Source organism: Ictalurus punctatus, chromosome 12, assembly GCF_001660625.3.
Source record: "Ictalurus punctatus breed USDA103 chromosome 12, Coco_2.0, whole genome shotgun sequence".
In the NCBI taxonomy this organism is placed as follows: Eukaryota; Metazoa; Chordata; class Actinopteri; order Siluriformes; family Ictaluridae; genus Ictalurus; species Ictalurus punctatus.
This window is the reverse complement of record NC_030427.2, coordinates 21,021,995-21,047,517: the sequence shown is the minus strand read 5'-3', so window position 1 is coordinate 21,047,517 and position 25,523 is coordinate 21,021,995. Positions and strand designations below refer to the sequence as shown.

Genomic DNA, 25,523 nt, shown 5'->3' with positions numbered 1-25,523 from the left:
CTCTCTAAAACAAATCATTCTGATTTGGCAGAGATAAAAGGGACATAACTTTTGCCAGTGTATTAGGGATACTTATAGTATTCAGAAGATTTACAAGAAAACATGGTGGTCTCCAGTTACCATTAATTCATTTTAAAAGTAAAAAATCTGATCATCTTGTCATTTTTCCACATACTGTTATATATACATATAAGACAACCCCATTCTCATACTGCACTATAGATTCCTCTGTTTTGGAACATCCTGAACTTTCCCAAATATTCTTCCTGCAAATACATTGACACCTAGGCCCAATCCCAGTAGCACAGCTACTGATAAATCATATTCCTGTGTCTTTCTTCTCCTACTCCTCTTATTCCTGTTACCGCAGGGCTTCTGCAGTGGAGACTGGGAGGTGTTTAGGATTCGTCCTTTCTCTCAGAGCTCTCTGCAGGCAGACAGGCCTCCTCTGACGTTGGTGACTGAACTCCTCCTGACCCATCTGCTAAAAGTGAGAGAGAGAGAGAGAGAGAGAGAGAGAGAGAGAGAGAGAGCGAGCGAGCGCATTACATTATTATATAATGGATTACATTACATCATTGTTAGGGTTTACCAATAATTACTCAATACTCTGTTCTGGTTATTTGTGGTGGGCCAACACCCTACCAAGACACTATGCTGGTGTAGCCTCAGCAAAAATCACTACTTAAAGAAGACAATGATGGTCAATTTTGAGTGAGCCAGAGTGAGCTTGTGTGCCTTAAAGGCTCACACTCCCAGCAATTTACAGACTGGCTAAGGATCTCTGCCTTTAAGCCCAGCACTGAGCCTCCAGCAGCTCCACACACTAAAACTTCACTTCAATCAACATTTGTTCAGATCATGATTTGTACCTCTTCCTTCATGAATACACTTCTCTCTTTCCCTGTCTACAACATTGTGCATTGTGCTAATAAAGATGGAAGTCAGTTTACAAGTGCAGATCACTGTTAACTAAATGTCCTGAGAAAGTTTGTTGAACTATAAAATGTGGAGAGAATGAAGCTCCCACTAAAGACTCTTGGTAGTAGTCAATGAATAGTACTGAAAAGGTAGGGAGGTGGTGGGTCCATTTTGAGAGTGAAGACCACAACCTCATGAAATGACATGAAGAGAGGGGAGAGGAAAGGAGGGACGAAAACCAATTTCTGCTAGAGATCCGTCTGTTAGATCCATGTGTGGAGAAAAAGGGACTGATGAAATGGTGTTGAGGACAGGTGGGTCAACATGGCCACAGGAGGTGGATACTGTACTTCTGCAATGGAATTGTTCCTGAGGGGGCCTAGAGGCAAGGACAAACTCATCTGGCCTGAGCTAGAAGGAAATAACCTTGGTTAAAAACCAAGGCTCAGCAGGGGGAGTCCATCATACTTTGGCTGGCACTGGAACCTGTCTTAATAATTAGTTTACTAGAAGTAAGTGTTTAGCAAGGATAACACTCTAATTGTAGTTGGGATAAGTATAGATTTATCTGCCAGTATGGCTCCCTTTGAGTGTGGGTAAAGAGGAAGGCTGGTCATGCTGGGTGGCTGATTGATGACTATGAATCAGGAGCTCGATATCAAACTGAGAAATTGGTGAGTGATGATGGCTGGAGAGCTCTAGATCTGATGAGTTTATTTTTAGTGGAATGAAAGTGTTTGCATTTGAGCAAGTCAGCACAAAGACCCATCCAATCACTGAGAGATGGGAATTTATATGAATTGAATTAAGATGAATCTGCAGCTTCAAAAGGGCTCTTTAGGGGAAAAAAACTCTGCAAAATTGTTGCAAATGTTAATTTTACAAACTGTACATCATCCAAACAACACACGCACTTCTATTAAGACTGACCTGTGAGAGACAGTTCAGTCAATTTCAGGGGGAGGTCAGATGGGTTAACCCCTGCTGGTGAGCCTAAAATGTCAGGCAGAGCATTGCGTCGTCCAGACCTTCCTGACGAGGCAAAGTCCAACACCGGCTGCACCTCGGTCATCTCACCTCTGCCTAGAGAGAGAGAGAGAGAGAAAGAGCAATAGAGAGGGAGTGAGAGAGCACACGAGTGAGAGAGAGTGAGAGAGAGAGCGAAAGAACAATTGCTCGAGTTATTCTTAGTATATTTAATGTATGTATTTACATGTACATACAGCAGTGCTCTTGTTCTGTACAAACACATCAATATTACCGTTCAATAACTTTTATTGTTATAGACCAAGCAACATGCCATAAAACAAAATGAAACAGAATGGCAATTAGATAAGGAAATTTGAATTGCTCTCAGATCCTAATGGGTGCTTTATTAAAGTCAGATGTTTTTAATCTCTGCCCATTTATGATTAGCATTAACACCATTAGTAAAGTGTTAGCTTTAACACTGTGTTTTTTGCCTATTTAATCTTTTTTTAATGGGTCAAAATTTTTGTCCTTGGTCAAAAAGTTCCATTATGCGTCATTCCGTATCAAGTGGTCCAAAGCAGATTCCTCAACTGCTTTTAATTTTCCTGATTTTTTCCTGATCACCTCTATTGGCATTGCAAAATCACCAGTTATTTCATTTTATTTTATATATATATTTTTATTTTAATTGGCTTAACCATGACGGCCATCTTTGCCTTATGGCATACAACAAATTTTGGTTATACAGCTGTTTATGGAAACCTCAATTAACTAATTCATCTGCTTCTTTTCTTACGGAAAAAAAAACAAACCCATCTATTATTTTAGAGTATTTTGGATTATGTTCCAGTGTACTCAAATGTAAAAGTTATAGATCATATTCTATGGCCTTTGTACTCATGAGAGCCCAACCCAGAGTTGTATAAGGTTTGCAATCATGTAATATATTTGAAAAGTTTCCAAAGAAACCTCTTGTATTTCTCATCCAGCAGAGGGAGTGTGTGTAATAAAGCCAGATCACAGGTTCTCTTTAAGACTGTTTCATTCCTGTGAAGAATGAAACAGGATATATTTCACTGTCTGTTCATGTATAGCCATTTTACTAGTGTGGGATAAAAGTGCCAAATGAATTGTTGTAAATGGAAATGAAACGTACTGTACATTACCTAAAGACACATACATATGCACAAATCTTTAAACAAAGCATGGAAAGACAGCTATTGTGAAAGTGTCTGTAGTCATGGAGACAGTGGGTATTAAGCCTTCAAAATGGAATGACTGAGAAGCATCAACATTCATGAAAATAATAATAATAGATTACTGTACCTAGTCTTTATTATAATGAATGATTTTGTGTACATCAACTTCATATACAAATCGTATTAACTACAGGTATTTGAAACCGCTTTCACACGAGCGGAAACTAAAGAAAGTGAGATAAAGTCAGGGAGAACTGCTGTTTCTATGGTAACAGATAAAAAATAACTTATGGCACCACCGTATTCTTTTTCATAATTCTCCCGTTTGTATCAACAAATCCTTTAAAAACGCATTGTTAAGATAAAGAAGCACTTTAAAAACAAATAACTGACACACATATGCTGAAAAACTTTCACACCTATGTGAGACATTAAGAACTTGTCATTTTTCTACTAATAGTAACGCTTAAAAATTTTTCTTTAGGTAAGAGATGAACAGCTTTTTGTGCTCTCCACTAAAATGTGTGATATGGTTACAAGATAAAGCTACTATAAATAAATAAATTTGATCCTGGGCTTGGGTTACTGTCTGTGTATCTGTTCTATCTGTTCATCCTTATTGACTATAAATACCATTTTTAAATCTCAGACAATGCATAACCCAACAGTTCAAACCAAACTGCTCACTTGCAGACAGAAGAGCTGGCGTATGTGTCCTATTTTTAGCCAAATGCTTGGGGCGTTCCAGGAAGCATAGCTCAGCTCCGCATGTCAGATCTTCTCTTTGTTTTGCCTGTCCAAGACAACAGACTGCAATTAGCATGCTGTTATTAGTCTACCGTTGTTTGGGTGACAGATCAGGGGCAAGGCGAGCGTTACGCTGTATCTGGGCTGTCTGTATGCTCTGAACCGATCTGTGTATCTTCTACTTACAACATTTCAGTCTGTTGATAAGTAAGTCAGACATTCAAGATAACTTCATCTGATTTCTGGAACACTGACTCTTTCAGTGGTCCAACAGTTATTTTGAAAATAACTAACCTTTAAACTACATATTTTAGGGCAATTATTTATCGGATGAATTCTTAATTCTTTGTTACATGTATATACAGTACATTTGAATTCCTTGAATCTGATTGATCAGAAGGCGTTGATTTATTTTCTATAATAGCAGTTCTGACAATAGTGAGTTGTCCTATAGCCAGCACAGGTTTATATTAATACTCATTCCAATCTGTTATTGTTTATTGTTTATAGTAACAGATTATTCACAGGAAATTGAATGGTATTTAAGAAAGAACCAATCTAATAGTTGATGATGAAGCATTCTGTAAGGTGTTGTTTATTTAACATATTTATGGAAGGAGTCTCCAGTGTAATGGTCCAGAAAGTCTTTAGGACAAAGCACTTTACACTTTCTGGTTTGAATGCAAGTACGAATGGTTTAAAATAGTGATGTCATTCATTAATAAATAAAAAATTGCAATCACTGGCAAATTGCTAGGGTATAAAAAGAATAAAATACATGCTGTTGTTGGAAAATAATCAACTTCAGGGTGATGGTTATTTTCCTATAACAGCACATCCCATTATGATTTAGTTCTTACTTAAGGACCTTTTAAAAATGGTTCTATACGGTACCAAAACAAAAGCAAAATTGCTGTTCTTTAATTGTCTGATGTCATGTCAGTGGCCAGAGCAGAACTGGACTTCATTACCCATCAGCCCCTTCACATAACATGAGATCATCTGCACCTGAGTCACATTAAATTTAATGAGCAGTAATATACAAGTTCTGACATTTGTGGCACTCCTTGTCTAACCTTTGTCGTGTTCACATCGTGTGTGTGTGTGTGTGTGTGTGTGTGTGTGTGTGTGTGTGTGTGTGTGTGTGTGTGTGTGTGTGTACCAAAAAAAAAAAAATGCTCAGACCAAAAAAAACATAATAATCCAGACCTTTGAGAGATTTCACGTAAATCGACCTACTTGATGTCAACCAGGTTACAAGAACACCTTTCCACACTACTAATCACACAGAGAGAAGTAAATTGTCTTTAACCTGGGCTAAACAACAGTCTGCATAGAAATTGTATTGAAAATTAAGAAATTAAAATGATATAAATGTTTAAACATTTATTGGACATATAATTTGGAGTTGAAATTAAATAATAAATATGCCCTTAAAATGGGCGCACGGTGACTTAGTGGTTAGCACGTTTGCCTCACACCTCCAGGGTGGGGGTTCAATTCCCGCCACTGCCCTGTGTGTGCAGAATTTGCATGTTCTCCCCGTGCTGCAGGGGTTTCCTTCACGTACTCCGGTTTCCTCCCCCAGTCCAAAGACATGCATGGTAGGCTGATTGGCATGTCCAAAGTGTCCATAGTGTGTGAATGGGTGTGTGAATGTGTATGTGATCATGCCCTGCCTTGTGCCCAATGCTCCCTGGGATAGGCTCCAGGTTCACCGTGACCCTGAAGGATAAGCAGTATAGAAAATGGATGGATGGATGACCTTCAAATCGGGTGAATGGTGAAGGAATTATAACACTTTATATACACTATCTCACAAAAGTGAGTACACTCCTCACATTTTTGTAAATATTTGATTATATCTTTTCATGTGACAACACTGAAGAAATGACACTTTGCTACAATGTAAAGTAGTGAGTGTATAGCTTGTGTGACAGTGTAAATTTGCTGTCTCCTCAAAATAACTCAACACACAGCCATTAATGTCTAAACTGCTGGCAACAAAAGTGAGAACACCCCTAAGTGAAAATGTCCAAATTGGGCCCAAAGTGTCAATATTTTGTGTGGCCACCATTATTTTCCAGCACTGCCTTAACCCTCTTGGGCATGGAGTTCACCAGAGCTTCACAGGTTGCCACTGGAGTCCTCTTCCACTCTTCCACGACGACATCACGGAGCTGGTGGATGTTAGAGACCTTGTGCTCCTCCACCTTCCGTTTGAGGATGCCCCACAGATGCGCAATAGGGTTTAGTCCATCACCTTCACCCTCAGCATCTTTAGCAAGGCAGTGGTTGTCTTGGAGGTGTGTTTGGGGTCGTTATCATGCTGGAATACTGCCCTGAGGCCCAGTCTCCAAAGGAAGGGATCATACTCTGCTTCAGTATGTCATAGTACATGTTGGCATTCATGTATCCCTCAATGAACTGTAGCTCCCCAGTGCCGGCAGCACTCATGCAGCCCCAGATCATGACACTCCTACCACCATGCTTGACTGTAGGCAAGACACACTTGTCTTTGTACTCCTCACCTGGTTGCCGCCACACACGCTTGACACCATCTGAGCCAAATAAGTTTATCTTGGTCTCATCAGACCACAGGACATGGTTCCAGTAATCCCTGTCCTTAGTCTGCTTGTCATCAGCAAACTGTTTGCAGGCTTTCTTGTGAATCATCTTTAGAAGGGGCTCCCTTCTGGGATGACAGCCATGCAGACTAATTTGATGCAGTGTGCAACATATGGTCTGAGCACTGACAGGCTGACCCCCACTCCTTCAACCTCTGCAGCAGTGCTGGCAGCACTCCTATGTCTATTTCCCAAAGACAACCTCTGGATATGACACTGAGCATGTGCACTCAACTTCTTTGGTCGACCATGGCGAGGCCTGTTCTGAGTGGAACCTGTCCTATTAAACCGCTGTATGGTCTTGGCCACCGTGCTGCAGCTCAGTGTCAGGGCCTTGGCAATCTTCTTATAGCCTAGGACATCTTTATGTAGAGCAACAATTCTTTTTTTCCAGATCCTCAGTGAGTTCTTTGCCATGAGGTGCCATGTTGAACTTCCAGTGACCAGTATGAGGGAGTGTTCCACATTCACACCTGAGACCTTGTAACACTAACAAGTCCCATGACATCAGGGAGGGAAAATGGCTAATTGGGTCCAATTTGGACATTTTCACTTAAGGGTCTACTCACTTTTGTTGCCAGCGGTTTAGACATTAATGGCTGTGTGCTGAGTTATTTTCAGGGGACAGCAAATTTACACTGTTACACAAGCTGTACACTCACTACTTTACATTGTAGCAAAGTGTCATTTCTTCAGTGTTGTCACATGAAAAGATATAATCAAATATTTACAAAAATGTGAGGACTGTACTCACTTTTGTGAGATACTGTATGTACCCCCCTCCCCCTTTTTTAAAGGACCAAAAAGTAATTGGACAAGCTAACAATTATACATTAAATAGTCATTTTTAATGCTTAGTTGCAAATCCTTTGCAGTCCATGACTGCCTAAAGTAATTCCTGACCTCACTGGTGCATTATTTTTCTTTATAAGAATTTACCAAATAGTTGGTAGTTGGGGTTTTTGCTATCTCTCTGATGGCTTTGATTTGATTTTTCAGCACAATAATGGCTTTCTTCACTGGCCGTGACAGCTCTTTGGACTTCATATTGAGAGTTAACTTCATATTGACCTTTTATCTGGTTAATTGTAAGTGAACTAATAAGGGAATAATACACACCTTTGCCATGGAACAGCTGAGCAGCCAACTGTCCAACTACATATAAAAAATGCTGCAATTCCTACACCATTCACACAATTTGGATGTAAATACCCTCATATTAAAGCTGATATACAATATACTGTTGTAGACAGCAAAAAACAAACAGTAACTTTGTAACTGTCCAAATATTTATGGACCCGACTGTACATCTATTTTTTTTTTAAGTCCATGTTGAGGGAGTTATGATTAATGTAATATAGTACCTCATTAATTAATTTAGCGAAACTAACTCTTAAAAACATCTTCAATTATACAGAAGTGTTGCTCACTATATGCAGCTTACAGCAGAGTTTCATAACTGGAGAGACAGTTTCAAGGTCAATATACTCTCATGACTAACTGATTCAGCTTACTGAGGCATTGATCATTAGTTGCAGAGCTGAAACCAGCTGGAGTTAGAAAACCTTGAAACTATTAGTAGTCGATGCCAAGAATTGGAGAGTTAAAGCAAGGTTGTGATAACTGAGAGAAGATTTTAACCAAAAAAAAGAAAAAAAAGAAATCTAATTCACATATAAGTAGACTTATTAATACAGTATAAACATCAATTGATGGGCTTCAACTCGTATAATTGGCATCAGTTACTGTAAATGTCTATACGGATTAAGTGTGTCCGGATTAAATAAAGTAGCTTATTTATTTTAATTGCACACACAAATTTAGTGAATATTTCATGAAACGTCGTTTCATACGAACAACTTGAAAGAAAGCAAATCGAGAAGACATCCTTAAGACAAATAAGACTGGCCATTTTAATTAGGACAAAAAAAGTTTGTGCTCTTTTGTAGGTTTCAGCTTTGTGAGCATTGTGGATGTTGTTAAATGTAAACCAGCTGTGCTGTGAACACACCTGGTAATTTAAGTGTGCAAGAAAATGGCTATTTACCTTCTATAAAACGGCCTGTAAATATAACCCCAGGTTAAACTAATCCTACGCGTATGCACTCTGTATTTTTTTAGGTAGTCGACTCATTTTCGACATTTAAGTCCAGTCACCAAACACCACTTTGACAGAGGGACATTTATCTCAAACTTCCCAAAAAATCTCCTCACAAATGGAATGATTATGCACCATTTGTTCAAACAGCGCTTGAAAACGTCATTCTCCCTAAACTGAAACTAAACAAAGTTTCAACTCTTATCCAGGTGCGGGTTTACTTTTGCTTCATCGGTGCCGTGTTGACTGATCGAACACCGAGGTGCAGCACCATGTTACATATGACGCACGTTACGTATGATTGCTGTGATGGGTTATCAGCACGTAAACAATGAAGACACACCCATCTCAGTCATTTGTACAGAAATCGCTTATCCCGTGCTAATTGATGATAAAGATCACAAACGTCTGTAGTAAATACTTTACAGCCATATGTCCTGGAAACTAATCCCGACCAAATAGGGCTTAAGAATAAAGAAAATCAGCATCACCGAAACTTCTGTAAACTGAAAAAACAAAACGCAAACATTTACAAACGATTTTACTAAGAGGCCCACTGCTTGCAAATGATTTCCAATAAACTTCTCTACTGATTATTCTAAAAGGAATATAAGCAATTCATCAAAACAATGTAACATAAGATGTATTCACACACACACACACACACACACACACACACACACACACACACACACAAACATTACTGGGAATTAAGTGCTTTCAATGTTACTAAATAAGAAATTAAGTGTAATTGTAATAAAAAAAAAGATTATACACATTTAGAGGTGTCCTTGAACACAACCCATAGCAGATTAGCATATTTACAGCCAGCAACAAAGGCCATCTGGTTTGGAGTGCTGGCACGACAGGGGCATAGAAAGCAGGGCAGCAGGCTTGCCCTGTGGCATGAACCACTTTCTTGTTACTGAATGAGAGAAGGAGAATCCACAACAGAAAATGTGCGAGAGCCATAGAGGGCACAAATCATTTCAATACTCATGACACTGGCATATAAAGGCATGAAGGCAACCACGCAATCATAATATTTTGGCATCTGCATAGGTCAGAGTAGGAAAGAAAGATTATTCCATTGTCTCTCACATGTGCTTAGATAAGGAGTCACCAAATCGTGGACCACAGTATAATATTTCACAGTAGAATATAGCACTCTGAGCCCTCCAAAAATACTGTTGAAGGTTCAAGGTTATCTTTATTGTCCCCGAGGGGAAAATCGTTGTAGAGTCAGCAGTAACCACACACAGCCCTTAGACTAACAATAATAAAAAGAAATAAAACAAACAACAATCAAATAAAACAAGAAAGTATTGCAATAATTACATCGTCAAAGTCGGGTTACATCATTTAGAGAACCAATGGCCCCTGGGACAAAAGAGTCTTTAAACCCATTTGTCCTACATGTTGGCAGATTGTATCTGAGGCCCGACAGAAGCAACTGAAAATCCTGAGGCAGGGGATGGCTGGAATCAGCCAGAATTGACCAGACCTTGTACAAATGAGTTAAATCATTCAAGGTCGTACCTGCAATTTTGCTGCACACCTTAACAATACTCTGCAATCTATTTTTGTTTTTGAAATCGAGTGACCTGAACCAACTAATAAAAGAAAACGTGAGGACAGATTCAATAAAACAAAAGTAAAACATTTTCATAAAAGTATTATCAACATTAAAACTTTGGAAGCCAGTCAGTGTAAGAAAAAAAATAATAAGGCGGTATTTCAGCAATTTTAAACCATAAACCACTGCAACTTTCTTAGCAGCTCCTCTGTTGCAGCTTATTGCAACCAATGACTAAAAATTTATGTCAATTATTTAGTCAAAATCAGCTCATAAAGAAAGGAAAGTGTTCTCACAGGCTTTTGTGGATTTAAAAATATATATATTTCATTCATCCACTCTGGACAACAAAAAAATAAAATGTTAAAAGACAACTGGACAGAGAATTATGCATTTATTCTCCTCTGCAAAACAGACATCTCATCTGTTCAGAGTCCATGACACTAGTCAATAGTCATAGTGTGTTCACAGTAGTGAGCAACATAGTGACAGGTGACATTCATTTCTATACACGGTGTCCCAAAAGTCTCCATGCACAGGCCAAATGTACACTTACACATACATTCTATATTTTATATATATATATTTATGTATATATATATATATATATATATATATATATATATATATATATATATATATATATATATATATATATATATATATATCAGATAGCCTTTAAGAATGCCTTTGATAAAAGAAGAACATATTGAAATCATTCTCATGGTTGGATCAGGAAGCTGTTGCAAGGTTGGTTGCAATAGACTAACAGGGAACATGGCAAGCACGCCACACACACGACATTGTTGCCAAACATACTAACAAATTAAAAAAGCCTGGAAGTGTTGCGGACCAACCGAGAAGAAGTAGACGTCCACAAACATCCACTGACAAAGACACAAGCCATGATCTCAGCAACGATGGCAACTGACACGCAAACTTTCCTCTATTTTCCCTACACTAACTTGAGCGCAGAAAACTTTAAAAAGTTTTTAAACTTCAAAAACCTTTTTTAGCACCAAACCAGTCACTTGTTACACCATCAATCACAGGTAGGACATTATTGACAACAAATTGAGAGAGTCGTTAAGGTCTGGTCTGCTGAGTTTCATGGCAGATGAAAATGACAGCCCTGGTGTCAACACACATCCCTCAGGCTAACATGGAACAAAATAACTAGTTAGACCAGAGCCTTAAGAACAAAGTATCATTAGCACTATTTGGAAAGGATTGATTAAATTCTCACAAGGACCTCTCTGGTCCTCAGATAATTGTAGTCCTGTCCGGATAGGTATGTCTGCGATTTTACAAGCAGATGCTGCCTCTTACATTGTGGGGGAAAAGGTTTTCTGACCACTGTTACTTGTCTTATTTACTTCCCTTAATTGTGAAAAAAGAAAGAAAGTAAAAGAAAACAAACTCCGTCAGAAGAGCAAAATCCCAAAGGTTATTAAAGGGCTTGTTATAATGTCAGCTACAGGTATAAAGTTACCTAGAATAAAGTTTTTCTAGAAATAAATGAATGTGCAGTTGTATCACAGTAGATTCCTTAATACTGCCAAATAAATTATCATGAACACACAAAACAATGTGACAGAAACTTGCCATCCTGTGTTAATTTAATTGCTGTGAGGACATGTTTTTTTTTTTTGTTTTTTTCACTGAGGACATGTGTAAAATGTTATCACAGACATTACCCAGCGATCCCGTCTGGCTATTGACAGCACCAACAGACAAGGACATCTACATCAAGAGACCTTAAGGGGCATGAACTAAAAAGTTATACCATGACATTATTGAAGAAACAGACTTGTGTAACAGCAAAGAGTGAAAGATAATAGTGGTTGTATGAGGTAGAAGGATGTTGAAAATACAGACTTCCTGTTACCCACAAGTTACAAAAACGACACACTTCAAGAATAGACTACCCCAAGTTCTCTATATGTGTGATATTTTTCAACACAAATTATTAATTATAAATTGATTTGCATTTTAATGAGGGAAATAAGTATTTGACCCCCTCTCAATCAGAAAGATTTCTGGCTCCCAGGTGTCTTTTATACAGGTAACGAGCTGAGAATAGGAGCACACTCTTAAAGGGAGTGCTCCTAATCTCAGCTTGTTACCTGTATAAAAGACACCTGTCCACAATAGCAATCAATCAATCAGATTCCAAACTCTCCACCATGGCCAAGACCAAAGAGCTCTCCAAGGATGTCAGGGACAAGATTGTAGACCTACACAAGTCTGGAATGGGCTACAAGACCATTGCCAAGCAGCTTGGTGAGAAGGTGACAACAGTTGGTGTGATTATTCGCAAATGGAAGAAACAAATACTTATTTCCCTCATTAAAATGCCAATCAATTTATAACATTTTTGACATGAGTTTTTCTGGATTTTTTTGTTGTTATTCTGTCTGTCACTGTTCAAATTAATCTACCATTAAAATTATAGAATGATCATTTCTTTGTCAGTGGGCAAACGTACAAAATCAGCAGGGGATCAAATACTTTTTTCCCCTCACTGTAAAGATGACTGTCTGAAGAAAACCATCAAACTTCCCCACTCATTTATGATATGGGGTCGCATGTCAGGTAAAGGACCGGGGAGACCTCAACAGTCAATGTACAGGTGTACACTTTTCTCATTCCATCGATAGAAAATAGGTTTGGTGATGATGAAGTCATTTTTCAGGATGGTAATGCATCTTACCCAAAACAAAAAGTGGTAAAGCTTTTCTTCAGGAAAGGCATATCAACTCAATGACATGGCCAGCAAACAGTCCAGATATCAATCTGACTGAAAATTTATGGTGGAAATGTTTACAAAAAGAAGAAGAAAAAAAAAACAGGTTCATGACAAGGCTCCATTCTGCAAAGTTGATCTGTCAAATGCTATTCAAAAAAGCTGGAACCAGCTTGATGGAGAACACAGTTTTTCATTAGTGAAGTCAATGCCTCAAAGAATTCAGGCTGTCATAAAAGTGAAAACTGTGTTTGGTATTGTTTTTTTTGTTGATGACTCCATAATTTTTTCCTCTACTTGCTCTGGAAAACAACATGACATTAATTAAAATTATTTCATTTAATTTGTTTGAGGTATGTTTCATGATCCCAGAATGTTCAGCTATTAAACAAACATTGTTTTGCAATCTGTAATTTTGTTTATTTGCTACAACGTTTAAAAAAAAAAAAAAAAAAAAGCTGAGTGAGCATCCTCTGAGTGTGGTGATTCCATAATTTTTGCCAGGGGTTGTAGTCTTATTATACAACCTTATTATATTAAACTCAGTCAAGGCAGTCATGTTAAAATCAAGACGTGAAACATATGAGCCAGTGTTCAGCACGTGTGTAATGTGCTGTAACATTCAAACACATGCTAATTTAACTACACACTATAAATGCCCTGTGCACGTGACTGTAAGAATTACAGGTGATGTATAGTACAGGGTACATATGTATAGGGTGTGTGCTGTGAAAGATTTTGCACTTACCGAGAGGTGAGCTTACAGTGTTCGAGCGAAGGAAAACGTCTCGGTTTGTGTTTTAATCAGTTATCATGTTGACCGAGAAACAAGCGCACAGTTTGTGTGAAATGTCTGACTGTGACTCCGGCACAAAATCCAGTCCGCTTTTCTAGTGTAGACTTTTCTAGTGTATCACGCATATCCACGCAAACTCACGCACAATTCGTAGACATTCTCAGACTGCAATTTCTTCATCAATGAAAACCTATAAAAATAAATAAATAAATTAAACCCGAAACAGGAATTAGCACTCGCGAGACTAAAGTGAGAAAAAGCATGCAATGTGTAAGCCATGCTCAGTCTGTCAGGGTTCAGGAATCATGACGCACGAGCCCCTCTACCCACCCCCGAAAAACCTCTAATGTATATAACGTTCACCTGAGTTTCAGGGGAAAGTAGTCCATGTTCAAACAGTCGCTAGAAGTTCCCAGATGACATCACAACCTACAAAAGACTTTCATCAGAATAGAAAACAATAGATTATAATAACCAGTGGTGGATAAATTACTAAAATAAAATAAAAAAGTAACCCACTGCAGATTACTAATTACTACTTTAAAATTGTAATTTGATTACATTAGTGATTACTGCATGTAAAAAGTACTCAGATTACTAATTACTTTACTTACACGTTACTATCAAACCTACAAAAATACACTACAAAGTGAAATTAAAAGTAATTTTAGCGTGCGTCAATATATGACATGATCCGAAAACGTTGGATTTATCATAAAACTTGCCTCGGGTGTTGTCTGTCTGATTGGTCTTGCATCTGTTCACTGAAGATATAAAATTACAGGTGGTCTTCTTTTACTGATGTTCAGAGACGTAGTGACAAACCACTCCAATTGGAGAATTATTCAGGGCTAAAGAGAAAATCTTTGGGGCAAAAAGTGATTTCTTTTAAAATGCATTTTACTTAATATTGTTTTCTTAACAATAAATTTGTAACGCAAGTGACATCATTTTATTGGCATCAGTAACTAATTAAATTGCATATTTTTTTATGTAATGCATTACATTACTACGTTCTCAGTTGCAAATGCATTGGTGGAAGAGTGGAGTAACATCTCACAGCAAGAACTGACAAACTGACTATTAATATTGGACCCCCCCTTTACAATTCTGTTTGTCAAATGTCTGTGAAACTTGTTCAGTTTATGTCTCAGTTGTTGAAAGTTTTTAAGTTAATATGTACACATGTTAAGAAATTTGCTGGAAATAAAAGCAGTTGAATATATATATATATATATATATATATATATATATATATATATATATATATATATATATATATATATATAGAATGGACCACCTCATGGACCTTTCTGAATCAGTGTAAGCGCATAAGGTCCATTCTGATTGGTCCATTTTAAATCTCTGAGAATTTCTGACCAATCACTGCCGCTTTGTTGAGTTTTACTTCATCTGTTGTTGAACGCGTGAACTTCCGTACTTTCGAGTTTTCCTGCTGTTTGACGCATTAAAAATGGGCGCTTGTATGGCTTTGTGCTCTCTGGCAAGCTGCGTAAGTAACTTTTAAAACACGTTTTTACTCGATACGCATACCCAGTGTCAGGTATTGTTCCGTGTGGATAGGTATTGATTTGATAAAGTTTGCTACTGTGTCACTAGCTCACTGTTTCCGGGTTCTCTTTAGTTACGTCAAATAATTTACGGCGAGATTTATTATTTTATTTGTATTTATTTGTATTTATTTGTATTTTTCAGTTTTTAAACACAATGTAGGCCTGGGTCAAGTCAGAAAAGGTGAAAATGTACCTAAATAAAGCTGGGTTGATGTTGGACGTTCGATATTCGCAGACATGCGGAAATTAAGGGACCGTCTTTGAAGTTACATACGACATTGTTTACACGTTTCTACCTTCAATAGCATTTGAAGGGAATGACTTACAGTCATATAACCAAGTGGAAAGTGTTCATGTAGGTGTCAGCTATAATGCACACCTCTTAGATTTTTTATATTTAATAAAATAAACTATTAAATCATAAATATTGCCATGTATTTTATTACTGCATGGGCTCATACACAAAATATGCCATAATTTAAAGCACAGTAGCATTTGAAGGGAATGATGTACAGTCACATATATAATCAAATAAACACACACACACACACTGTTCAATGTTTGAATGTTACATCTGAATTTATTAAGTGCGTAGCTTTCTTTGATTTGTAGCATGGCATATGACTGTGATGTAATTTCTCAAACAAATAAGGTATTCTTTGTTTTTGTTCAAGTCTACATCAGAAATCTCTGGTATGGCATTTCATGCTTTTCTAGGTTCTTGTAAATGTTTTTCATGTCACATGAGCGCAGTTGGTGAGAGATCTCGACTTTAGAGACAGAACACTTCCCATAGTGCATGTTGGCTGGATAACAATAAACATACTTGGCAAATTTATGAATAATATGGTGCTCTGAATCACTGTTGTACCATTTCTCCTGTAGGCATCTTGTCTGTGTGGCTCTGCTCCATGCCTGATATCAGGATGTTGCCCCTCCACTTTCAACTCCACCATCACTCGCCTGGCTTTCACCTTCTTCCTACTGCTTGGCACCCTCGTGTCCATCATCATGATACTGCCTGGAATGGAGACTCACCTGGAACAGGTACACACCCCTATTTATTCATAAGTAGACAGGGAGTTAAAGGTTAACTGTTAAATGAAAACTGGTTGAGGTAGGTTGTGGGGGCATAGATACTACTATGACTATAGTATACTATAATCATAATGATGTTAATTCATTCATCTTCAGTAACTGCTCCATACCTGTCAGGGTCATAGTAGACCCAGAGCCTATTCCAGGATCATTGGGTGTGAGGTGGGAATATAATAATTCCTTAGATTTATATAGCGCTTTTCTAGGCACTCAAAGCACTTTACATTGTATGAGGGGAAATCTCCTTCAACCACCACCAGTGTGTAGCATCCACCTGGATGATGCGACGGCAGCCATAGTGCGCCAGAACACTCACCACACACCAGACTGAATGCTAGTCCATCACAGGGCACCATGCGCACGGGCATTTACACACTCATTAATTCCTAGGGCAATTTTGCTTGGCCAGTTCACATACTGGAATGTTTTTGTGAGGTGGGAGAACACCTGAGAACAAGGAGGAAACCCATGGGGAGAACATGCACAGAAACTCAGCAGAGACAGTAACCCAAGGATCAAACAAGGGACCCTGGAGCTGTTATTATTATTATTATTATTATTATTATTATTATTATTATTAAATAGTTGGCAGAGAGGTGTATGCTTATCATTGTTTATAACTTTTTGTTTTATTTTTTAAAATTTTTTTAGGCTTTTAAAATAACTCAAGTAGAATTCAATGCCAGTGGTCCAGTCTAGTCCTTCTTGTTACTAAGGTTACATCTCCATTATTCTGCTTAAATTAAAAAAAATATATAATTTCTTCATGTTTTGACCTTCCATCCACACTGAAACAGAGTTTTTGTCTGGTGAAAACTGAGCTCTTTGAAAACGCTCTCCCAAGTGTATAAATTTGAAAATGCCATTTTCTCATTGTAGTGTGGACTTAGTTTTTGAATATCTCTGTTTCCTATGATATATTTTTAGTCATGTGGTGCAGTCATGTGACCCATTTAACTCGAAACAAACAAGACGGTGGACGATGGTGTACAGCGGGTGTTGAAAATGCCAGTGTAGACCGAGAACGTTTTAAAATGAAAATGCAGTGTTCAGATCTATCCGGACCAGTGTCTATCTGGACCTAATTTGGTATGCCTGAACTTCCCTTAAATATATTTAAAACAAAAAGGAAACTATTGAAGGAAAAAGTATTTTCAGACATTTGCCTTTGCTGTAACCTTGACCTTGTTTGGATCGATTAAAAAATCAAATCAGTTTATCTGCTGGGCTTCTACAATGGTAATTCCTGTGTATATATAAATCCTACAAACATTCAGCCATTCGTTTTTGAGATATCATGCTAACTGATAATCTCGGATGGGTGTACGAGCACATAAATGCATGCACTGAAAACATAAAAGCATACTGCCTGGATAAAAAGCCTTCAGCTGTGCCTTTTGTTTAATCCTGATCACCATTCATGCTCCACAGATACCTGGATTTTGTGAAAAAGGCATGTCCATACCTGGCTTTGAAGGAAAGGTAAATTGTGATGTTATTGTTGGTTATAAGTCTGTGTACAGGATGTGTTTCGCTTTGGCCTGCTTTTTCTTCCTGTTCTCCATCATCATGATCCGAGTGCGCAGCAGCAAAGACCCACGGGCCTCCATTCAGAACGGGTATGTTGCTCAATTTTAGTCTGGGTTGCACAAATTACACGTATATGTCAACACTAATTCATAAACAGTGTTCATTTGGAAAAAAAATTTATACCAGGACTTAATTGTATGATATGATTGGCACAAGCCAGTATATTACAATATTCAAGTATTCCAGTGCATTACAATTCAAATAATTCTACTGTCCTCTAATCATCAAGTTATTTATTTATTTATTCATTTATTTATTTATTTATTTAAAATGGATGTATTTGCATGCATTATTCCTTGCCAGCTCACGTGTGTTTGTGCATTGTGTGTCCTTCAGATTCTGGTTCTTTAAGTTCCTAATACTGGTTGGAATAACTGTAGGAGCATTCTTCATCCCAGATGGCACATTTAACAGCGGTGTGACTTTTTAAATTGTGAAATTCAGATTTTTATAATTGCCCAATTTTTAACCAGTGAGTAACAATGAATTCACACTCACATAAACAACAGAGTCTAACCTAGTTCCATGTGTTCTTGCAGTGTGGTACTATTTTGGTGCAGTTGGCTCCTTTATCTTCATCCTGATGCAGCTGATTTTGCTGGTGGACTTTGCTCACACGTGGAACCAGAGTTGGGTGGAAAAGGCAGAGAATGGTAACAGCAAGTGCTGGTATGCAGGTAGGATCACCCCAAAGTACTGGCTTGTCAGTTTGATGTTGCTTTCTGGTCCTATTGACAAACAATAGGCTGATGGTTAACATCACACAGATGTGGATGATCACATTTTATGTCCTTGTTCTTTCCAACCCCACCTTACTTATGAAGCTGATGCTTGACCAAGCCCCCATTGTCACATTACTGTCCCAGAAAAAAAAAACAGCTTTCACTTAACTCACAGGTCAAGGATTTCAGTACATCTCTTAGATGACTGCATGTGCTACTGCCAGCCATTACCACAGGTAATCACAATAGGCAGAGTACAAGGGTCATGAGGCCACTAGATTTTGTGAATGTGCTGTTGAAGCATTGTTAATTAGAGGGAACATAACAACAATTGTGCTGTCGTCTGGAGATGGTGAGTTTGAATCCTGATGATGGTACAGCCATCCATGGCTAGGACTCAAGAGCAAAACTGTCAATCAAAGTGACACCACCCAGTTTTGGGCATCTGTGAGCACATGTATGCAGAAGAGGCCAAATAGCGCTTTCCTCCAGGTGCCATGTGACACAGCATTTCAAAAAGATGGGATACTGGAGTCAGGGATCTGACCATAGTCAAGTCTAATGTCAAATAAAATGAGCCCTACCCATTCAAAATAGCAGTACATCAGCTTGGCATTGGATTTGTTTTGATTTTAGACACTGCGTTGACTTTTCCAGTGAGGCAGAAGTGGACCAACTCCTCTGTCATGGGAACTGCACCAGTTACTGTAAGACTTTCCTGTGGGATTTCCTGAGTACCCCAATGTCTAGCATAGCTTGGAGGTCTTCTTAAAAATCTGGGTTTATTTGTGTGTGTGTGTGTTTGGGCAACCACTCACGGAGGAGCTTTATGTGGTGTTCTGTGAAGTTACTGTGACCAACACCTCTGCTCTCTGAGATGGCGAGATTCACACAAGTAAATAAACGTGAACACTTGGATTGAATTGCGCATTTTTTGGGTTCTAAATTTACTCTAAATGTGGCAGTGGTCATTATAGTTGGAGTTTCCATTGAACTTATAATCACAAAGCATGTAAACAGATGATGCAGGCATATCTTGTGTCGTTATCAGTTCTGGAAAACTTAACACATTCTATATATTTAAAAAATGTTTGAAGGCACACCAGATTGTCTTAAATTTGATAGTTAACAACAAAAATGCATCAATTACACGTTTTCTTTGAAAAGTTAAATTAATTAAAAAATAATTGTTTAGACGTACAGAACTGCAATCTCTTTCAATTTGAACTCCTTCCAGTCTAGGATGTTTGCAGGACATAATCTGCATATAATCTTGAAAGAACTTCTTTGTAATACACTACATGACCAGTATATTCCCAACCTAACAAAACATAACAGTCCAGATATATTTTCTTGGACATATAATTTTGTTCTTTTGAGTTGAACATGCTGCGTAGTACATCATACTCAAAGCTGATTTATATATTCAGCAAATGACCAATGTGCAATGTGCACTTGTTTATGACAACTAGAATACATTTTTATTAGCATTTCAGAAGTAAAGTAATACCACCAGGCTGTACAAATATTAAGGAAATAATAAATAAATAAATAAGTGTTATTTTAACTAAAATGTCCTAAATGTGGCCAATTAATGTTTTAGTAATGAAGTAAAACCTTGTTCAGGGTGGTTAGATGTATGTATGTATGTATGTATGTATTTATTGATTTATGAAAAGCCATACAAAATCAAATATGATTAGTTTGTAACAATCTTCTGTAAAACTGATGCCTGAGAAATTGTTTGCTCTGATTTAACCCATGCATTGAAAAGGCATTAGACTTCTCTGATGTGTACTCTGTCGCCCCCTTGAGTGCAGAGGCATATAGTCACCAGAAAAACACTGTGACTGCAAGCTTGTAGAGATTGTCCTTTTCAGTTGTGTGAAGTATGCTTTTGGCCTTGGACTTTACAGGGGACCAGAGTGAATTGTCTGATCTTATTTGACTTACCTCTGGTCCCAGCTCCTTCCTTCTAAGGCCTGTCACGATGACTAATTTAATTGGACGATATATTGTCCCAGAAATAATTGCGATAAACAATATTATTGTCATTTTAAGACCATTTTATGCCACTGATATAATGGTAATACAACAGCATAGTTTTTGTCTTCTGACGAAAATATACTTTAAATTTTGTCAATATTTTGTTGTCATATTTACTCATTTTAGTCAATTTTACGCTGACAAAAATAACATTGAATTTTAGTCAGTGGCATTTTAGTTGATGAGAAAATGTGAAAAATAATATATAAAAATTTTATATATTAACTTCTGAAAACTTGATCTAATGAAATGACATTGTAAAGAGTACACTACTGTAATACAATATTGTGAGTTCTTTATTCTTTAGTTCTTCGTTGTCTGTGTTTTAGTGTGTCGTTACGGAAAGAGCGTGACTTACCAGTCTACCTAGCGCTTAACTTAAGTTCAGGTTCACTTCTGCATTGATGTCACTTTGTGCAGAAGCAAGTTGTAATGTTGTGTAAATGTCTGATTAATCTCATGTGTGTAGGATGCATTTGGGTGAGTTAATTAACCCGCTAGTTAAGCGCTTCAGTTTACCGCTGTTCATTCACGAATCAATCCCCAGCATTATTGACTATGACTGGATTATCTGAAACACTAGAACTATTCTTTCTAAATTTTCCTTCTTCAAAAAAACAATTTTCGTGCATTCCTTCCTGACAGTGTTTTCAGAGGACATGCAAGATGTTCCAGGGCTTCCACCCATACAGTAACTAAAACAAAGAGTTTCTTGTGTGCTTGCAAATAAACTTCTGAATCATATTTTTGAGGGGTTCACTAAATGATATGAATGCAGTCAGTGCCTTGTCAGTCAGCTTCCACAACACTCTGTTGCATAGCCCAGTAGGACTCCTATGAATGTGTGCTCTCGCATGCCCCTTCTAATTGTCCTATGAGGTCCATACAACTTCTTTCAAAGAGATTACAGTTATGGGAAGTGATTCATTTGGGTTGGCTGGAGGGTTCACAGGTTGACATTCACGGCATAACACACACCACCTGTGTACATCATTGCGAATACCCTGTCAATAGAAACGGGCCATTAGATGATTCACAGACCTATCCTTCCCTAAATGTCCAACCATGTGATTATATTGAGTCATATGGTAAACCATTTCCCAATGGGAACCAGCAGTTGGGAGATTTTTCCTTTATTATAACCTTCATCACACTGAGAAATATAGTTAAAAAAAATTGGCAGGTCTTATTGTTGTCACAGCGTTACAAACAATGATGTTCCTGTGTGTTTCTCTGCAGCTCTGTTGTCCTTTACATTTTTCCACTATGCATGCGCCTTTGCTGCAATGGTGATGTTTTACGTGTTCTACACACAGCCAGATGACTGCACTGAACACAAAGTTTTCATCAGCCTGAACTTTATCTTCTGCATCATAGTGTCTGTCGTCTCAATTCTCCCTAAAGTACAGGTAGAACTCTCTCTCTCCTAACCTCTTTGTCTCATAAAATGAACCTTTAACGTACAAAACGTATTTAAATACATTAGGAAAATAAACAATGGTGGGATGGGGTGGTGGTCAGACATGAAGCAGAGTTAGTCTTACCACCCCCAAAGAGAATTAATTTCCAATAACAGCACATCCTAGAAAAGTCTGTCCATCGAAAAGCTTTTTAGGTAGCAGTAGGTTAGTATGTTCTCTCTGCTGCTGTTAGTTTTGATATAATAGCCATATATTTGAGATATTATACAAATTTCATGTGGGTTTTTTTTCCCTCATGTGTGAACAGGAAGCTCAGCCTGGCTCAGGTCTGCTGCAGTCCTCTCTCATCTCTCTGTATACCATGTATCTCACCTGGTCTGCTATGAGCAACAACCCCAGTAAGTCACACTTGTACCCACTTATAACTACTTTGTTACATTTTATATGATATGTTCCCAAGGTTGAAACAAACACTTTGACAATAAGATCACTTTAAGCCCTGGAGGTGTTTTATTTACAAAGAAAACTGGGATCATGAAAAGGGATAGCCTTGGGGTAGGGATGCAGGGATTGGTGGGTTATTAGATCAGTGCTGGCTTATGATAGGCAAGATCAATTTTAGGGTTCAGATCGTGCAGGTCACTAATACAGGCTGCCATTCAGAAGTGCCTAAAGGTCATTAAGATCCTCAGATGCTCGTGTATTTTATGTACTTGGTTTTTTTTTTGTGTGTTTAGTTCATAAATATAGGATACCTAGATGCCGCTTGAGCCGCTGTTGCTGCCTGCTTGCATGCGTTAATGGTCCCATCACAATAGCAGTGAGAATGTAAGGCTGTGCAGCTCTGCCCTGATAAAACTGGCTGTAACTCGTTTTTATGTTTCACTAATGATGTACAAAATTTGTGAGCCTTTTTTTTTTTTTTTTTTTTTTTTTTTTTTTTTTTTGGACAAGTTTTGTAAGTCACCACCAAGAGAATAGCGTCTAATTTTCCAATATGTGTTTACGTCGCTAGCCGTGGTGCTGAACCCACAGTCGAGTCACTCTGTGTGTGGTGGTACCCCTACAGGAACTTACAGCATGTACTTCAAACTGAAGTACTGTACTGACTGTACTTTCAGAAGAGTTCGACATTGCTTGAACTGACGTCATCAGAAATCCTTATTATTTGTCTAAGGGCTCTAATCAACTGGATATGTGGAGTGTTGCTTTGTGGTGAATACAAAAAAGCATTTTGTACATTTATTACAAAGAAGGAAAGGATTATAAAAGCGAAATAACCACATTTGCGCCACAAATACAAACAGGAATTCTCTTGGTACACATGCTAATATCCGTTACTAAGCAGAGAGTAATGGTTGCTGGGTTTAGAGCTATTTTGGAGGTGCTGTAACTGGGCAGAGTAAATAAGAAGCTTCTTATTTGGGAATTGTTTAAACTTGGAGGCAGGTGCTGATATACAGGCATGCAGTTATTCCAGTGAAGAAAAATAACAGGCATATGAAGAGACAGTGGGTTGCAAATGAAAATTGCTTTATTGATTTATTTATGGATGAGTTTAAATTTCCAAATGTAATGGTTTAAATTTCTCACAAAGACCGGAAATGTAACCCCAGCCTGCTACAGCTGGTCACCAACAACCCCACCACCACGACTGCCCCGACCCCCACCATCCCCCCTGGGCAAGTCCAGTGGTGGGATGCACAAGGAATAGTGGGATTGCTCCTCTTCCTCTTTTGCACACTGTATGCCAGGTGAGCATTTTTTAGAAATTAATGCAAGTTTATTATTGAGTGTAATTTCTGGCCTTAAAACAACTGATGATACACTGCAAGCACAAAATGGCTGTGTATAAAATATAGCTGGCAACATAATATATAGAGGTATTATTTTTGTTGTTGTTGTTGTTGTTGTTGTTTAACCAAATTTTAACAAGAACTCTATCAAACACTTGTTCTCACTGGAGTTCTAGGTGCCTATGAAGAGTTGTTATAGTCGTTTAAACGTAGGGAGAAGACTGATAGCTGGTGTGTGGAAGAATAAAAAGGGGGATATATCAGTTCGCTAGAGGGAAGGTTGTCTTTTCTTTGCAAAATTCAGTTATTCATTAAAATACCTAATGAAGGGAAATTAACAGTTAAACCTTCAAACGGCAGCTCTTTGTTAGAAATGGGTATCAAAACTTTGTTCAGACTACAAAATAAAATTAGGCTTTAGACATTAGACCAATGTCATGGTCTCTATGGAGAGTAAAGTGCCATGTGCTTGTGTTTGTTTTGGTTTTTGCTCTAGTCCTACTTCTGCCCCTGCCCAGTCATTGGTTTGTTTTCCTATTGTGTGCACCTGTTTTTTGTTAGTTCTAGATTAATTTGTCCTGCTATTTCTTTGTTTGTTGGGAAGTCTTCTGTAATGTGCAGGTGAATGATGCAGGACACAAGTTTCAATGCTCTTGTGGGCAATCCAGGAATCATAGTAAGTTTCCTTAACTGGGGTCAAAACACTGGTTAAGGTCAAAACCAGGATGTAGGAAGCCTAAGCTTAGACTTCAAGATACATGTAATGCATGAGAGAATTTTTGACAAATGCCATGAGAACAGTAGTGTATACATAGACAAACTAATCAAGTCCTAACGCAAAACAGGTGCACACCATTGGGACAGTACTAGAACAAAAACCAAATCAAACATGAGCACATGGTGAAGGGGAAATCTGTGACAACCATAAAACCAAATGCCTCTTAAGATCAATCATCGGAAGTTTGAAACTGGAGGTTTTGTTGAGCACCTGATTAATGGAATCAGCATGGTTAGGACGTTTTCTTTTAAAATTAAATTTGTGTTTATTACTACACCCTTCAACACATTTCTCGCAGCATCCGGTCGTCTAATAACTCTCAGGTGAATAAGTTGATGCAGACGGAGGAGAGGCAGGAATTGGCGGTGGACAAGGATGCAGAAGTGGGGGATGATGGAGTGAAACGTGCTGTGGATAATGAAGAGGATGGAGTGACCTACAGTTACTCTTTCTTCCACTTCTGCCTTATCCTGGCTTCTCTTTACATCATGATGAACCTAACCAACTGGTATCAGTGAGTATCACATCCAGTCTGGGAATGGGTTTAAAGATGTTACTCTAAGTGTTTAGCTAAGAATAAGAACATTTTTAAAAAGCTCGTCTGTATTTTATGGACTCTAAGAATTGTTTTGCCCTCGAGTGGGTATTCTTATTCAATAAAGCGACATACGGTATAGTAAACAAAGAAGAAACCCCTTCTATGAGCAGATGTACATAAATATTACAAGATTTTGTAAATAAACACTTTACCCATAAGCCATAATGGCTTTACCCATAAGCGTATATTAGCTGCTTGTAGATCTAATCATAATTGAA

The 25,523-nt window shown here is 37.9% G+C and overlaps 1 protein-coding gene and 1 long non-coding RNA gene across 3 annotated transcripts in view; one reads left to right on the top strand and one right to left on the bottom strand.

Moving 5' to 3' along the window:
* serinc2 (serine incorporator 2) overlaps positions 1 to 25,523 on the top strand; it is a 155,551-nt gene that overhangs the window by 127,684 nt on the left and 2,344 nt on the right. Inside the window, exons 2-10 of one of the 2 annotated variants that reach the window (XM_053684012.1) lie at positions 15,148 to 15,195; positions 16,142 to 16,303; positions 17,786 to 17,973; positions 18,281 to 18,360; positions 18,484 to 18,621; positions 21,952 to 22,121; positions 22,441 to 22,531; positions 23,731 to 23,887; positions 25,006 to 25,221. In XM_053684012.1, coding sequence (XP_053539987.1) covers positions 15,157 to 15,195; positions 16,142 to 16,303; positions 17,786 to 17,973; positions 18,281 to 18,360; positions 18,484 to 18,621; positions 21,952 to 22,121; positions 22,441 to 22,531; positions 23,731 to 23,887; positions 25,006 to 25,221 — 1,241 coding nt within the window. In that variant the 5' untranslated portion in view covers positions 15,148 to 15,156. Of the gene's footprint in view, positions 1 to 15,061; positions 15,196 to 16,141; positions 16,304 to 17,785; positions 17,974 to 18,280; positions 18,361 to 18,483; positions 18,622 to 21,951; positions 22,122 to 22,440; positions 22,532 to 23,730; positions 23,888 to 25,005; positions 25,222 to 25,523 lie in introns of those variants that run through there. The other variant, XM_017481774.3, reaches the window with a different exon arrangement.
* On the bottom strand, positions 399 to 14,033 carry LOC108272555 (uncharacterized). Its single transcript, XR_001814078.3, has 3 exons — positions 13,635 to 14,033; positions 1,852 to 2,004; positions 399 to 484 (listed from the first exon to the last, which is right to left on the bottom strand). It is a non-coding gene; the product is annotated as an uncharacterized LOC108272555 (long non-coding RNA).